The sequence below is a fragment of the Chelonia mydas genome, chromosome 9, assembly GCF_015237465.2.
Source record: "Chelonia mydas isolate rCheMyd1 chromosome 9, rCheMyd1.pri.v2, whole genome shotgun sequence".
In the NCBI taxonomy this organism is placed as follows: Eukaryota; Metazoa; Chordata; order Testudines; family Cheloniidae; genus Chelonia; species Chelonia mydas.
The window spans coordinates 3,627,466-3,643,973 of NC_057855.1; the positions used below are offsets into that span (position 1 = coordinate 3,627,466).

At 47.1% G+C, this 16,508-nt stretch overlaps 1 protein-coding gene across 1 annotated transcript; it reads right to left on the minus strand.

Annotated features, from left to right (window-relative positions):
• Positions 1-656: 656 nt before the first annotated feature.
• Positions 657-15,310, minus strand: CLDN16 (claudin 16). The gene is made up of 5 exons (XM_007057829.3): positions 15,009-15,310; positions 7,825-7,927; positions 4,149-4,313; positions 3,029-3,220; positions 657-2,255 (listed from the first exon to the last, which is right to left on the minus strand). The coding sequence occupies exons 1-5, from the start codon at positions 15,150-15,152 to the stop codon at positions 2,116-2,118; spliced, it is 744 nt and encodes a 247-aa protein (XP_007057891.2). The 5' UTR covers positions 15,153-15,310; the 3' UTR covers positions 657-2,115.
• Positions 15,311-16,508: the final 1,198 nt, after the last annotated feature.

A 16,508-nucleotide genomic window follows, 5' to 3' on the forward strand; every position in this document is an offset into this window, starting at 1 on the left:
AAAATCCTGCAGGAGGGGACTGGAAATTACATGTGTTTCGCAGTGTGCGTTTCATTTTGATTCTAAAATGTTTAAGTAAAACTGTGCTCACTGGATCCACATCCTTATTCTAATAAAAGCACCAGAGCCTGGTGCAAATAACTCATGAAAACAGGTGGGGAGGGAAACACTCTATTTAAATATATAATAGCTCACCTTACCCGATCACTCTCGTGACAGTGTGTAGAATCATAGAATATCAGGGTTGGAAGGGACCTCAGGAGGTCATCTAGTCCAACCCTCTGCTTAAAGCAGGACCAATCCCCAATTTTTGCCCCAGATCCCTAAATGGCCCCCTCAAGGATTGAACTCACAACCCTAGGTTTGGTATGGTAACACCCACGGTTTCATGTTCTCTGTGTATATAAATCTCCCCACTGTATTTTCCACTGCATGCATCCAATGAAGTGAGCTGTAGCTCACGAAAGCTTATGCTCAAATAAATTGGTTAGTCTCTAAGGTGCCGCAAGTCCTCCTTTTCTTTTTGCGGATACAGACCTCTGCATCAGCAAATTGTTTAATCGTAAGCTGTCACAACAAACTATATTGTTTACATGGTTAACTGAGGCTGAGGAAAGTAACGAAAGGGTGGAATATTACAGGCAAAGAATGGGTAATACAGATTTAATTGTTTTATTACAAGACCATTTTATTGGGTGTGCTGCAATTGGAAATCAGTATCCACTTACAGAGAAGGAAATAAACTAATCAAAGGGGTTATTTACAAACGATGGGTATTTTTCCATAAAGCACTGGTCTTTATACACCTAAAGGACACTCATCACGTCCCTTGGACCCAAGAGAGCGGTTCTAATAGTCGGAGGACGTGCCCAGCACCTTGTCTCGATGGGGGTAAAAATGCAATGCTGTCACATTAGCTAACATACGCCAAACACACACTCTAAAACTCTTGGCTAGACAAGGAGTGTCGGCTTAACACCTGCTAAACTGGGTGAGTTAAACTTGGGATCCCACCCACGGTCTGCTGCGACTAGCAACCGTGTTGAAAATTGCCCTGCCTACACTGGGATTTTAACTTGTGTTAGCGAATTTGTTAAAAACACCATTTTTTTCCCTAATGAAGAAAGGCCTACCCACGCCCGACATAAGGGCTGTAGATTTCATGCCCAGTAAAATAGCTCTGACTCAGATAAGGAAGTGTTTTGATTTAAAGGGGGTTCAGATCAAAGGGATTTTACAGTCGGTTATATCAGCTCCTAGTCAATCCATTCATCATGAGACAAGGCCAGTTCTGCATCCTCACCCATGTTGTCCTTGTGTGACGCAGGAAGGGAATGGATAAGTACTGAATTAGGATTTCCAGAGCTGGGCAACAGAGAATCCCAAATGGGTTGACTGATCAGCTACTCGACACTGGGTGAAGAGGTTTGCATTTCGCAGGGCAGAATGAATCTGAGCAAACAGCATTTGCTCCAGCTGGTGATTTGTGGGCAAGCCCTAAGGCACAGACGGCAGGGGAGGGTGCAGGTTAGTACAGCCCGTTCCCTTCTGTACTGATCTGTTGTTGCTGTCAAGGAGAGGACACGCCTATGTCCTGGCTACATGGATTCCAGATGTCGACCTGGCGGCCCATCCGCCTCTCAGCAGAGGCTCATATGTGTGGTCCCCCTGGTCTGTCAGCACCTTATCACACACGGATTAGCTCTGTGATTTAACCCCCCCCCCCCGCCCCCACCCCCACCCTTATTGTTTTGGTTTCTTTATACAACATGTAGGTGCCCATGCCAGCAAAGAACTGATTTCTTTCAACTCACAGTGAAGTCAATGGACCAAATTCTGACTGAGGCTGAACAGCAAAATTAACGGAATTCAGCTGGTATTTAGCACCTCTCAGAACGCAACCCAGTGGGAGTCCTGCATTCATGATCCTTCCTGGAAGCTGCTTTCTTGCTTTGTTTCTGAAGATGATGATTTTATCTCAAGCCCCCATACAGGCCATTCTGCACGTATCTGTGAGGCGCGACTTAGCATCCCGCTCACAAGCGCTGCAGGCCAGGCCTCTGAATAAGCAGTTCAAAATAAAAGCAGAGCACTAATCTCCTCGTTTCCCGCGCCTCACACTCTGGTGTCCATTGCGTACATTTTGGCAGTCGCTGTCTGAGACGATGGATAGTATGTGTTTGCCACAGTTGTTCCAGCGGGGGAATACATCTTCCTCAAGGAATTAGAGGAGTAGAACCTCCCAGAGCCAACATCTGTGTTGCAAAAGGAAAGAAAGAGGAAAATCTGATTAGCAATGACCCAGCCATTTCCATCAGCAAAGTGCCCTCAGAATACAGCATGATGATGCTTCCAATTTGTTAATAAGGTCAATAATAACATTGCGCTTTACGCTTCGATCTCATCTTCCATCTGAGAATCTCAAAGCACTTTACAAAGATGGGTAAAGTATTATTATCCCCATTTTACAAGCAAAACACTAATGCACACTTAACCATCACACATGATGATGCTAGATAGGAGATTAAGTTTTTTATATAGACTCTGTGATATTGGGGACTGGGCCTTTAAGGGCTGAGCTTCCCAGACAGAGCACCTGGGCAGGGTGCTGGGAAGCTCTTGTGGTTTTGCACAGCCAGTTGGAAGGAAACAGACACAGAACACAGCAGATCTCCTGCAAGCACATGAAGTACTGAGTGATCCCTAGACACCACATTCTCCAATGCAGTCAGATCAGGAGTGGTCCTTAGGTAGTAGCCTCTGGTAGGCCGCTGGAGGGCTATAGGAAATGTGTGAAGAATCTTGGTCCTGTTCGAAACTGCTAAGGGTCCACATCCCAGCAGTCAGAACCACACTGGTATTCTCAGCAGTGAGTTCAAGGGTCTAATGGACACACAGACTTGAGCTCTCCTCTCTGTCTCAGAGATGCCCCCTAAGCAACGTTCTAGCACTCTGGGCATGTGTAACAGCTCCCAAGAGATTATTAACCTTGTCTTTACTGTGTTTAGTTGATGCTGTTGGGTCTTACCTCGGAAGAGATACACGCAGCAGGTGAGCACAGCCCCAGATAAGAAGCAGCCCAGGGACCCAGCCATTCCGAGCCAACAAGACCAGCCAAACTTATACTGGATGCCCAGAAACACATTGTGCAAAACCAGGGAGGAGCGCTCCATGTACACCTCGAGGGCGTACCATACTGAGCCGATAAGGCCTGGGAAGCCTGCAGGGCAGGAGAGAAGAGCACCAGAGAGAGCTGTCAGACAGGTCAAGGTGATTACCGTGACTATACAATTCCTGGAGTATACTCTGCCATCTCCTAACACTCCCGTTAGCCCCTGCTGACTTCATCTGGTGTGTCCCATGTGTACTCAAGGGCAGTTTATACTCAGTGGGTTTGCTTTCTCAGACGTGCTATGGACACTCTAGCTGGTTGACATCTTTCAAATTTTGAAACCTTTACTTAAAAGAGTGTTGGGGGAGGATTATATATCTATGCAATTTCCCCCCCGCCCCACCGTCCCTTGTTTATCACTTGTAGCTGATCTGGAGGAAATTGCCAACAAAATGTTCACAAAGGGCTGTTAGATTAGCTGTAATACGCACTGGGCCATACAGAAGAGGATCTCTGAGCACGTTATAAGCACATGTATACATAAACCTCCCAGTGACTGGCATTAGGTCCTTTATATCTGTGGATACAGTGAAACTGGGAGAGCTTTTTTAATATTGGTGCAACTCCAAATAGATAAAGTGACTTTGTCCACAGTGAGCCAGTGCTATAACTTGGCATCTATTTATCCTAGTTACTTCTCTGGCCCCCATCAAGCTAGTATCTAAGAATCTCACTCTAATATTGGGAGCCCCAGAATACCCCTGTTGTGAGGCTAAGGCAGGGCAGTGCTATTATTCTCATCTTACGGATGGGAAACTAAGGCACAGAGAGGCTAAGTAACTTGCCTAGGGTCAAAAAGGAAGTCAGTGGCATAGTAGAGAATTGAACTTGGTCCTCTGGGTAGTGACCTAACGATTGGATCATGCTTCCTCTCAGAGCATGTGTCTCTGCCCACTAAACTACTCTCACTCCTTTGCACTAATTATTTATTTTTAATCGGGCCATCCATGATCATGTGACCGCACTGGACAAATACCTGCTATGAGCAACATAACTCCAGACACGAGACAGATGCGCAGCTTGATGGTGGGCTCGTCCGTGAGGAATTTGACACAGTCAAGTCCCAGGAGCAGGAAAGCGAATCCAAACCCCGCCAGGATGTCTGCTGTGATCATCATGGCTCTGGTCAGCACCAGCTTCACTGCAGGACAGGGTAGGGGATTGCAGTGCAGCCAGGAGATACAGCCAGGATCCTAAAAGCTAAAGAACTAGGGGCAGGTCTACACTACCATGTGAGTCGAGGTAACTTACTGCACTCAGGGGTGTGAAAAAGACCCCCGCCCCAAGTGACACAAGTGACAGCAACCTAAGCGCAGTCCACACTGGGGACATAGCTTCCGTCTCTCGCAGAAGTGGAGTAATTACGCTAACAGGAGAGCGCTCTGCCATCGTCACAGAGTGTCTTCACCAGACACGCGCATTGAAATCAAAGCACCGGGGTAGCTGAATCTCTCCAGAAAGGGGAACTGCGTGAAACCTTGGGTCTGGTGATCAGCTGACATCTGCCACTTCCCAGCCACATTTAATCCCCAAAAGAGAGTGGCTGTTATGCAGCACTCGAAAATGATTAAGTGACCCAAGTAAATTTCACCCCATCTTTTGGATAGCATCACAGTGTTAGGCCCCACCATTGAGATGTCACACCCTGGATGACGGTAGTTGACAGGCCCGCTTTGATGCTAGTTATCTGTAGTCTTGTTTGTATATTGGACATTAATAAAGAAGGCCTCTTCCCCCAGCTGGTGACACATCCCCAGTTAATCCCACTGCACTACGGCTAATCTAACCATAGATGCTTCAAGGATAAGAATGACTGGAAGATGAAGAGATACTACTGCACAGGTGATTCATGTAGGTCATGCAATATTCAAGTGCAGATGATCAAGGGCATACCAATAAGGAACAACTTTACACTGCCCTGGGTATGGACAAGAAGATATCATTAATATCAAAAGCTGCTTCTAAAAGTGTTTTTGGGTCCAGGGATTTGGTTTGGGCTCATCCGTAATTTTTAGGGGATATTACCTTGAGGAATTATTACTGTGTGCACGGGTGGGTGGTAGTATCTAGATCAGTGTACGGTGCCATCATCTTCTCTTGTCAAAAGAGAAATTCAAACAGAAGAGAACGCCTGGCTGCCTATTCTCCAGGGCTCATTGAAATGTTTCAAAAGAAATCTGGTGGGTTTTTTAATTTGTTTTATTCAAACTTTTTTTGTGATTTTTTTCAATAACAAAACTTTCAAAATTAAATAGAAAATAATAAAAAATATTCCAAATATGTAATTTTGTTTTGGTGGGTAAATTCCCAGTTCTGTCACATTTTTTCCCACAGGGAAGTGAAAAAAAAAGAGAATTTAGGATTTCACCCACAAAACCAAATGAAATATTTTGCAAAAATAATCAATTTTCTTCATACTTCCAGGGTTGAATTTGTCCACTTGCCTTGGGATTCAAAGTTGCTGTGAGGGATCTTTTCTCAAAGGCCTGAGGTTTCTGCAACTCTTTGGCATTGTAGGTTTTTTTTCAAAACCAGAATGAAACAGAAATGGATTGAAAGGAGGAACCTCAGTTGTGCTTAATCTGTGTTATATAGGGAGGAATTACAAAGCCTTGGGAACCCAGGAAAGGCCCTGAATGATCTTTTCTAGGGGTGGAAGCGGATATCTGCTGGTTTTCTTCAATCACAAATACGTACTGGACATTGCTTGAGAAATGGACCATGATCCCAAGATTTTGGTGCATCAACTTACATTTGAACTGAATTAACTGAGATGAACTCTGGATATTTCTGACTCCACATTCTATGTTCAGGGTCTCTGAGTGGCTTTCTGACACGCCTGTCAATTCAATCATCAACTACAAGCTCCTTTTCATTGACACATTTGTTTTCAAAGACTCTTCCCCATCCCTTTCAAGTCACGGAGAGGAGGCATGACCCTGCGGGTGCCATGAGCCTTGCTCATGGCCAAGGCTGAATACCAAAGCCCATTGAAAGCAACAAACAGACGCTCGTTGACTTCAGTAGCCTTGGGGTCAGGCCTTATTGTTTAAGGCCCTTGTACAACAAAATTCAAGCATGTGCTTAAGAATTTTGCTGAATCAGGGCCCCAGCTGTCTAAGTTGGCCCAGGGGTTGGGTACAGCCAGATTCTTGACTCTGCAGGTGGTGGAGTTGAGCTAATATTCTAGGAATATCTCCTGCTGCCTGATTTGCAGATCAGTGCCAGCAGTGGTCTCACAGGGGCCCCATGTCAGCAGAGCATTTAAGCATGTGCTTAGATCAATTGCTGGGACATGCTTCAGTGCTTTCCTGTACAGGGCTGTTGTGCTGAGTTTTGGACATGGAGAAGAGGACTGGACTAGGTGACCTCTCGAGGTCCCTTCCAGTCCTATGATCTTATGATTCTAAGAGGCTCACTTGTCTGCCCACTGGCTAGCAGGGCAGCCCAGCAATAGCAGCAGTGTGAGACCAGAGAACGTAGAGGGGAACTGGGGAAGGTTAGCAATCCATCCAGTGGATGGGAGCAAGCACCAAGGGCAGCCCTTTGCTGAGGCCCTTTTAGTGGGATGTGGAGGCAGCCAGAAACAGGGGAGAGGGTGTCATCTTCCCCTGAGCACCCCAGCCAGCTGTGCATTCCATGGAGGTTCTCCTGACAGACAGAGAAGGTGAAGCTGACCCTGTACAGATGGCCAGCGCAAGGCCCGTGCCCCACCTAAGGGTCTGTCTTCACAGCCGAGTGGATAACTGGAGTCACTCCTCTCCGGTTAGCTTAACTCGAGAGAGAGAAGCCATACTGCAAAATCCTGCTTGAGTTGTTTGTGTCCACACTGGAGCTGGCTCAAAGGTTTCAGGGGCCGTATCCCATGGTTCTGCCATAAGCTGAGCCACGGTACGAATTCTTTCCCAGTGAATTGTGGGAGAACTTGTCTGTCCTTTCGGGGCACACGTGGGAATTATGGGAAGGCTTAGAGGCCTAGCAGCATTTGAGGGGTACAAGCCTGCGTCCACACTTCTGAGCAGTCGTGTTAGCGGCTGATGAGTTGTGCTCGCTCAAATGTTAGCTAGCCCCTATGACGGGCCGACTGGCTCGAGTTAAAAGCATCATCACACTCGAGTTAAGGATTCTTGTGTGTGGACAGGACTGGCGTTAGGGGGAGCACTCGAGTTATAACTCATTAACTTTGCAGTGAAGACAAGCCCTAAGTCTTCAGGTTTCTAAGAGCATCAAATCAGCCTTACATTGTGAAATATGAAAAAAATCGCCTATGGAACCGGCCATACAAAATCTGTCCTTGGAAAGGGGGATGTTTGAAGCTCGTTCACCCCCCCCCAAAAGAGTGATGACCCCCCGCATACCATGCCACCCTTCCTTCTGCGCTGCTGCTGGGGGGGGTGCTGCTTTCAGAGCTGGGGCCTGGCCAGCAGCTGCTGCTCTCTGAACACACAGCTCTGAAGGCCTCGGGCTCGCAGCCAGAGCCCTGGCATGCGTGGGGGCTGATAGCTCGCAACCCCACTCCTTAATAACCTTGCAACCCCCCAGTTTGAGAACCCCTGGATTAGATGACCTTGTGAATGCTTCTAACCCTGTGGTTCTATGATTCTGTGTTTTCTACCTCCACAGTTTGTGATCGAAATCTGAAACATACGTACAGGGGTGCTCAGCAAATATAGAGTCATAGTCATCACAGGTCTGAATCCCATCGAACACGTTGGTGACACATTCCCACCACAGGCCACGGCACTTCGTACTCACCTAAAAGTAAAAAAAGCAGGGCGTGAGCAGACCCAAATAAAACAGCAGGAGCCAGAGGAGGGAGCGCGAGGGACATTTTAGCCCAGCGAAGTCAATGGCAAAACTCCCATTGACTTCCACAGGGTCTGGTCTTCATCACTGGACGATTGCTCAGGTGAAAGGGTTCAGTGTACTGAGACCACTCCCTATCATGCTGACCCGTATTGTCTCATTGTTTTCTTGTGCTCCCCTGTCTGCCGCCATCTGTTGTCTCTTCTCTTACGCTTAGATTATAAGATCTTTGGGGCAGGGACTGTTTGTACAGTGCCTAGCACAACGGGGTCCTGGTCCGTGCCTGGGACACCTACAGTCTACAGCAATACAAATCGTTAATGACAATCAGAGTTTTGCCATTTCCAGAATCAGGCCCCCGGCTGGTGGTTACCGACATGCCTGGAACACACTTGGAACTGAAAAGTCACTGTATAACTTGATTCTGAGTGAACATTGCTTTAAATTAAGAAGATTCTGCCCCGTTCAATTTTACCTCTCGCCACCAGGAATTTGATAGGGAAAAAAGTCCCATGGCTTGTGCTTTGGGGTTTCATGTTTCAAAATGAACTTAGTGGGAGCGACAGCGGCTGGACTGACATCCCCAGGGACTGAGGTCCTCTCCTGAGTGCATGGACAAGGTGGCCAGCAGCAATGTTGGCTTCCCCCAGGCTGCCTTTTTGCCCTGGGACTAGAACTCGGGTTGAGGTCATTCACCATTCCCAGCCCCCTGCGCCTTCCCGTCCAGCCCTCCTTAAGTCAATCGAACACGGAAGATATTTCTGTTAGCACTGTAAATATGCCAACAGGAATTAAGCACCTCTTGTGTATTCTTGACATTGCTCGTACATATAGCAGGGAGCTGGGTTAACGTTTGTGCTACCTTGGACTCGAGTCTGCATTATGGCTGCCAGATAAATCCCAGCCTAGTTTAACAAAAGAGTAACTCCTGTAGGAAAGAGGAACAGTACCTCTTGTTTGGATGTTGAGACAAATCTATTTTTTTGGATGGCAGCATGCCTCAAATATCAGCCTTAACTGTAGTCAGATAATAACAGGTACCAGCCCAGTTAATAGGACATGTTACACAACTTGTAATCTCTTGAGCCAGGGGAAATGATACCACACTATACTGAAAGAGAACGCTCTGTACATCTATGGCTGGGTATATAACCTACCCCTCTTGGCGAAAGACAGTACCTTACTAGTTTTCGTTACTATTACACACTGGACTGAGAGTTTAAATGTTGGTTCTGTCAGTTCAACCGGTCCTTTCCCTCTAGCATATTAGCTAAGCCATGGTCATTTAGGCTACCCTTAGAAGGGGTATATTGATACTCAAGTGCAATGCTTTACACTCAGACACATTCCATTTCATATTCTACCTAGTGTCAGAGAGCTTAAGGCCAGACGGGACCATGAGATCCTAGGCCAATACCTTGTGTTAGAGCATCGCAGCATCGCAGTCCTCAGGATGCTAACCTGTTGCGTGCCACAGGCAGAAAACAGCAGAGACCGAGGCTGCCACTCAGCCAGCTCATCCTGAGAACAGCCACCGCCTACAGGCAGACCCCCGCACCCCCCAACTTAAGTGTTGCCTTCAAAATGAATGATTTCAGATAGACCTATACTCCAAATCTAGAGCCCTGCAGGGCTTCAGGACTCACCAGCTTCCACGGAGAATCCACGCCTTTCTGTGCAAAACTCGACCCTGGGCCTGAAATCTGAACCAAGCCCTTTGCTAACCCAAGAGAGCTCAGTCAAAGTTTTGTGTGTCTTGGTGTGTTTTGACTGTCACCCCCCTCTCCTGGCCCTGAATTCATTCAGACAGCCATGGCAAGGCCAAAACACCATGAGAGAGGCTCCTGTCTTCCCGCATTCTTCCATGGTGCCTCTGACCTCTGCACTGCCTTCCCTGACTGTACCCATACGGCCACTCCCCACTCCTCCTTCAGATCTCTTCCCCAGGTTCACCTCTGCTGCAGTGCCCGTACGGAACGAGCCATCTAACCCTGGCTCGGTTGAGGAGAGCATGGGGCTAATTGGCACTCTATTGTAAGGGGCCTGTTTCATCCATGGGCTACTCCAGCTTTATGCTGGGGTAACTCTGTTAACGTCCTTTACTATATTGTTCTCCCCCGACCTCTCCTGTGTTGTCGGTCTTTTCAGCTTGTCAGTTAGATTGTATTTATCTAGGTACTGACCCAGCTGTCATCACAACAGTCCCTGAGCGCCTCCCTGATTAATAAAGAGAATGGCAACCAAACGTCTCTGTCTGCAGGGCAAAGGCTGTGTTCACCTTATATGTTTGCACCATTTTTAGCAGAATGGGGCCCTGGTTCTGTGTCGACAACTCCGCTCCTCTGGCACAAAGGAAATTTCTACCATCAGCATAAAGCTCATCTGGGCAGCAAGACAGAACTTCCTTGGGGGCCGGGCCAAGACTGTGGAACAAACTTCCCAGGATCTAAAATTCTCCACCTTCAGCTCCACCTGTAAGATGCATTTCTGACATGTCTTCTCTAACATAAACATACAGCAATGCGTGTCTCTAGATCTAGAGAGCATTTTAGAAATGACAACACAAAACACTGCACTACACACACTTTCCCCCCTAAGGAGAGGGTGAGAGACCAAACACATGACAGATGTCACTGAATACATGGTTGGAAGGCTCTCAGATACTACAGTGATGAATATGGTAGAAGAACCTTTATAGAATACAATACAAATATTAATAATAATTTCTAACCTGGCTGAAACCAGAGAGGGATGACGTCCCCCGAGAGAGCTTTTTCTGAAGCAGTTTCCGGGCCCGTGAGAGTTCGGAGACCCGTTCAAACTTATCCCAAGTGAAGTGAGCCTCTAGTCCAGCAGCTCCCAAACGTCACTGGTTCATGTTCCACTTTCTTAAAAGATGGTTGTGAAGTGAATGAAGGAAACAACAAGCTGATGTTCCCCCAGTGGTACATGTACCCAGGTTGGGACCCCCTGCTCTAGGGTATTGCTATCCCAACCCAGCAACATGCGTGGTGAGGCGCACAGTGAAGGAAACCTAACTCCAGCTCAAACTAACAGCCCTGAATAAAACGTGCTCAGGGATTCTTGCTGAAAACACAGCTCCTCTCCCTGCAAACCGAAAGCTGATTGAATGATTCTTTGTCGCCAGCTGAAACCAGGAGCAATGTCAATTTCCGAGCTCCCAGGCAATTGATCATTTACCTGCATGCCCATATTTAAAGAGGCAATAAGCTCATTAAGGGAATTAAGACGCTCGTTCTATCAGGTATTAACGCTGGGGGCACTTTGCTGCGTGGTTTGGTATTCACGCTCAGGGCAGGTACGTGAGAATAGTGGCTACCATTAATCCAGCTCCGCGTTAATGGAGCACTTAGGGGAAACCCAGTTGGAGGGTGAAGACAAGGTTAAAAAGCCTTTTGTTCATGGGCTGGATCCTTTATACGAATTGTTTTATTCAAAACGAATTCAGTTCTGTGAAAAATGAATAGCGAGGCACAATATAGTTATGATGCAGTCAATAGGTTTAGGTGCTTTACTGTAAACGGCTAGATTCTGGTGTCTCCCTGTTGTCTTTTAAACTTTCCAAGCCCCTTCAAATTCAAGCCATCTGCTGCTAGAGGCAAGGAGAGAAAAAGCTGCCAATGACTTCAGATTTCTCACATCTGCCTGCAATACATTTAAAAAAGAGCTAAAACAATAGACTGAAAATCCAGGGCCAGCTTTGGTATAGGTGGACTACGTCCATTTACACCTGCTGGGGATCAGTTCTGCAATGTATCTGAGCTTAATAGTTAGACTTGCTGAACATTATCGTTTCGTTTCTTTCCACAGTATATATCTATGAGCACCAATCACCTTAGGGCCTAGGCCTTGAGGCCATTAGGGTTTGTCTTGTCAGGGGGAAAGCCACGCAGATCAGAGGTACACACCTACAGAGGCTGATCTATAGAATTCACAAAGCGAGGAGAAAACAACCAATCCAGAGTATCCATGTGGACTGGAAATGTAGGGCCAAATTGTGCTCTGTTACACTGATGCAAATCCAGAGGAAAGCTGTTAAAGCCAATGGGGTTATTCTGCATTTACACCGCTGACGCTAAGAACAGATTCTGCGCTGTGAAGTTGGTCACAGTGAGCAATTTGCTAGAGCAAATACCACTCTCCATAGTCATTAGCTGCTTTTCACCCAAGATAATAGGGGGAAAGTATGAGAAACAGCAGAGCAATGATGCTAGCAGGAGCTACCAGGGGCCTAATGCCTACACTCTCTCCAGTTTCTTGGCAGGGTCAGTCTGTAGGATTCCTGAGCAACCTGGCAGCTTGTTTTCTTACAGACGGGTAAACGGAAAAATCAGACTGCAGTGGCACTCGGCAGCCTCTCATGGAGAAATCCACTCCATTTACCACTGGCTCATTAAACTATTTCATAGAATCATAGAATCATAGAATATCAGGGTTGGAAGGGACCCCAGAAGGTCATCTAGTCCAACCCCCTGCTCAAAGCAGGACCAAGTCCCAGTTAAATCATCCCAGCCAGGGCTTTGTCAAGCCTGACCTTAAAAACCTCTAAGGAAGGAGATTCTACCACCTCCCTAGGTAACGCATTCCAGTGATGCACCACCCTCTTAGTGAAAAAGTTTTTCCTAATATCCAATCTAAACCTCCCCCATTGCAACTTGAGACCATTACTCCTCGTTCTGTCATCTGCTACCATTGAGAACAGTCTAGAGCCATCCTCTTTGGAACCCCCTTTCAGGTAGTTGAAAGCAGCTATCAAATCCCCCCTCATTCTTCTCTTCTGCAGACTAAACAATCCCAGCTCCCTCAGCCTCTCCTCATAAGTCATGTGCTCTAGACCCCTAATCATTTTTGTTGCCCTTCGCTGGACTCTTTCCAATTTATCCACATCCTTCTTGTAGTGTGGGGCCCAAAACTGGACACAGTACTCCAGATGAGGCCTCACCAGTGTCGAATAGAGGGGAACGATCACGTCCCTCGATCTGCTCGCTATGCCCCTACTTATACATCCCAAAATGCCATTGGCCTTCTTGGCAACAAGGGCACACTGCTGACTCATATCCAGCTTCTCGTCCACTGTCACCCCTAGGTCCTTTTCCGCAGAACTGCTGCCTAGCCATTCGGTCCCTAGTCTGTAGCGGTGCATTGGATTCTTCCATCCTAAGTGCAGGACCCTGCACTTGTCCTTATTGAACCTCATCAGATTTCTTTTGGCCCAATCCTCCAATTTGTCTAGGTCCTTCTGTATCCTATCCCTCCCCTCCAGCGTATCTACCACTCCTCCCAGTTTAGTATCATCCGCAAATTTGCTCAGAGTGCAATCCACACCATCCTCCAGATCATTTATGAAGATATTGAACAAAACGGGCCCCAGGACCGACCCCTGGGGCACTCCACTTGACACCGGCTGCCAACTAGACATGGAGCCATTGATCACTACCCGTTGTGCCCGACAATCTAGCCAGCTTTCTACCCACCTTATAGTGCATTCATCCAGCCCATACGTCCTTAACTTGCTGACAAGAATGCTATGGGAGACCGTGTCAAAAGCTTTGCTAAAGTCAAGAAACAATACATCCACTGCTTTCCCTTCATCCACAGAACCAGTAATCTCATCATAAAAGGCGATTAGATTAGTCAGGCATGACCTTCCCTTGGTGAATCCATGCTGACTGTTCCTGATCACTTTCCTCTCCTCTAAGTGCTTCAGGATTGATTCTTTGAGGACCTGCTCCATGATTTTTCCAGGGACTGAGGTGAGGCTGACTGGCCTGTAGTTCCCAGGATCCTCCTTCTTCCCTTTTTTAAAGATGGGCACTACATTAGCCTTTTTCCAGTCATCCGGGACTTCCCCCGTTCGCCACGAGTTTTCAAAGATAATGGCCAAGGGCTCTGCAATCACAGCCGCCAATTCCTTCAGCACTCTCGGATGCAATTCGTCCGGCCCCATGGACTTGTGCACGTCCAGCTTTTCTAAATAGTCCCTAACCACCTCTATCTCTACAGAGGGCTGGCCATCTCTTCCCCATTTTGTGATGCCCAGCACAGCAGTCTGGGAGCTGACCTTGTTAGTGAAAACAGAGGCAAAAAAAGCATTGAGTACATTAGCTTTTTCCACATCCTCTGTCACTAGGTTGCCTCCCTCATTCAGTAAGGGGCCCACACTTTCCTTGGCTTTCTTCTTGTTGCCAACATACCTGAAGAAACCCTTCTTGTTACTCTTGACATCTCTTGCTAGCTGCAGCTCCAGGTGCGATTTGGCCCTCCTGATATCTTTCCTACATGCCCGAGCAATATTTTTATACTCTTCCCTGGTCATATGTCCAACCTTCCACTCCTTGTAAGCTTCTTTTTTATGTTTAAGATCCGCTAGGATTTCACCATTAAGCCAAGCTGGTCGCCTGCCATATTTACTATTCTTTCGACTCATCGGGATGGTTTGTCCCTGTAACCTCAACAGGGATTCCTTGAAATACAGCCAGCTCTCCTGGACTCCCTTCCCCTTCATGTTAGTCCCCCAGGGGATCCTGGCCATCTGTTCCCTGAGGGAGTCAAAGTCTGCTTTCCTGAAGTCCAGGGTCCATATCCTGCTGCTTACCTTTCTTCCCTGCGTCAGGATCCTGAACTCAACCAACTCATGGTCACTGCCTCCCAGATTCCCATCCACTTTTGCTTCCCCCACTAATTCTACCTGGTTTGTGAGCAGCAGGTCAAGAAAAGCGCCCCCCCTAGTCCTAAATCCCCCCTAAATCCACTCCATTTACCACTGGCTCATTAAACTATTTCCAGCCTTTCGCTATAGATGGAGGTTCCCTATATCAATGTTGCCTCTGAGCGGGTTGCACCATATCCCCATCACCGCAGCGGGTGTTTTAGCCTCCAAAAGGCGGATCTGCTGGGCTCTCATGATGTGGCTTTTCATTGCCTGTCCCCAAGGAGCATGGCTGTCCCCTTTGGTTTCCAAAGGAACGTTCCCATTGCAGTGCCTGGATCACCCTCATCTCAACCTTACCTCCAGTGAGTCGTCAGCATTCACCATCCAACAGTCTGTCCAGGTGGCTGCTATCAAAAACCCAGCAGAGAAGAAGGCGAAGAAACACGCGACGTATTGGAGAAGATACCTCATCCCAATGAGTGTCCAGCACGTCCAGGGCATAAAGAACGCCACCTCTGGGCTCAGTTCACTGCTCCTGTCTTTCAATGGCCATCAAGCGAGTGAAGTTCCCTTTTCTTTTACAAACACTAATGCTCAGCTGTACAAAACTTAATGTTGCTGCGAGAACAATACACACTGCCTGCAACCAAAGGAGGAAGGTCTGAGAGGTCATCCGAAGCAACCGAGCCCTTGCAGCCAATCAGATGTGTTCACGTACAACTCGCTATGGCTGGGCAAAAGCAACTCAAGTTATGCAGAAAGTGCATGCAGGCAATTAAAGAGTCCAAGACTTCCTTGGAATGATGGTCAGGGTTGGTACAATTTGCAGCTTGTCTAAGAGTAGGGAAGTGGTAGAAGAGGAATCAAAATGTAAGCTTCAGGATAGAAGTTTTTTTAATTGCTAGAGATCAGGAAGGAATTTGCCTCTCTCTCTCTCTGTCCATGTTAGAGCACTAGGCAATTGATAAGGTACACTTACAAAACAAAACAGGCTAGGTTTTACCTTCCTTTGAATCACCAGGTACCTTTTGGTCTCTGCTGGAGGCAGGATGCTAGACTAGGTGCACTAGTGATCTGATTCAGTATGGAAATCTCTGTTACCTTTAAAAGGAAAGAGATCTTTAGGAGACAAAAACCCAGCGCGCACTTGCCCCCCGGTGAACAGAACACCCCTACCTGGGTGAACTCAGATCTGGAGCTGGACACTGCAAATGGGTCAAATCAAAAAGTGGGATCCAAGTTCCGTGAGCTCGAGGTTGGTCACAATCTGAATTCAGACCCATATGATGGAAGGGCTAAGTTCTTCTAAAAGCTTTTTCGTCTGCTCATCCTCTTCATTCGAAATTCAGGCCCCGTCTACCCTGTTTTACCTGAAGGATGCTATAGATGAGCAGACAGCTGGTACGATCTGGATATGAGAGAGAGCATGTCATTAAACCTGATTCTTTGAGAAAGAAAGTGATTTGTATTCAGACTGTTAAAAATTATTTGCATTTTATTTAAGGCTTGTCTACATGGTGGCGCAGTCCAGACCGTGGAGATGTGAACTGCAGAGTGCACTAGCTCTAACTGTCCCATGGAGACCATGCTGGTGCAAACGAAAGGTACGTATGTAGTTCAGTTTCAACCAGGACTACGTTATGCTCACTTGGTACCTTTTAGTTCACGCCAGCAGGGTCTACACAGGCAGTTCGAGTGCTTCACATTAGCACGCTTTACAGGTCATACCCCCTTAGTCCACACTGCGCCACAGTGTAGACAAGCCCTTTTTAATCTCACATGCCTGAACAGACAGTTGAGAGAAGAGATCTGCTTGTTCAAGGTTCCTCACTCACCACCACGTTACTCAAGGGATCA

Coding starts and splice junctions, on each gene's coding strand:
- CLDN16 (XM_007057829.3), bottom strand. CDS start 15,152: ATGCCCTGGACGTGCTGGACACTCATTGGGATGAGGTATCTTCTCCAA. Junction 4,314..7,824: donor TATATTTGCTGAGCACCCCT/GTACGTATGTTT, acceptor CCTGTCCTGCAG/TGAAGCTGGTGCTGACCAGA. Junction 2,256..3,028: donor CTGCGTGTATCTCTTCCGAG/GTAAGACCCAAC, acceptor TTTGCAACACAG/ATGTTGGCTCTGGGAGGTTC.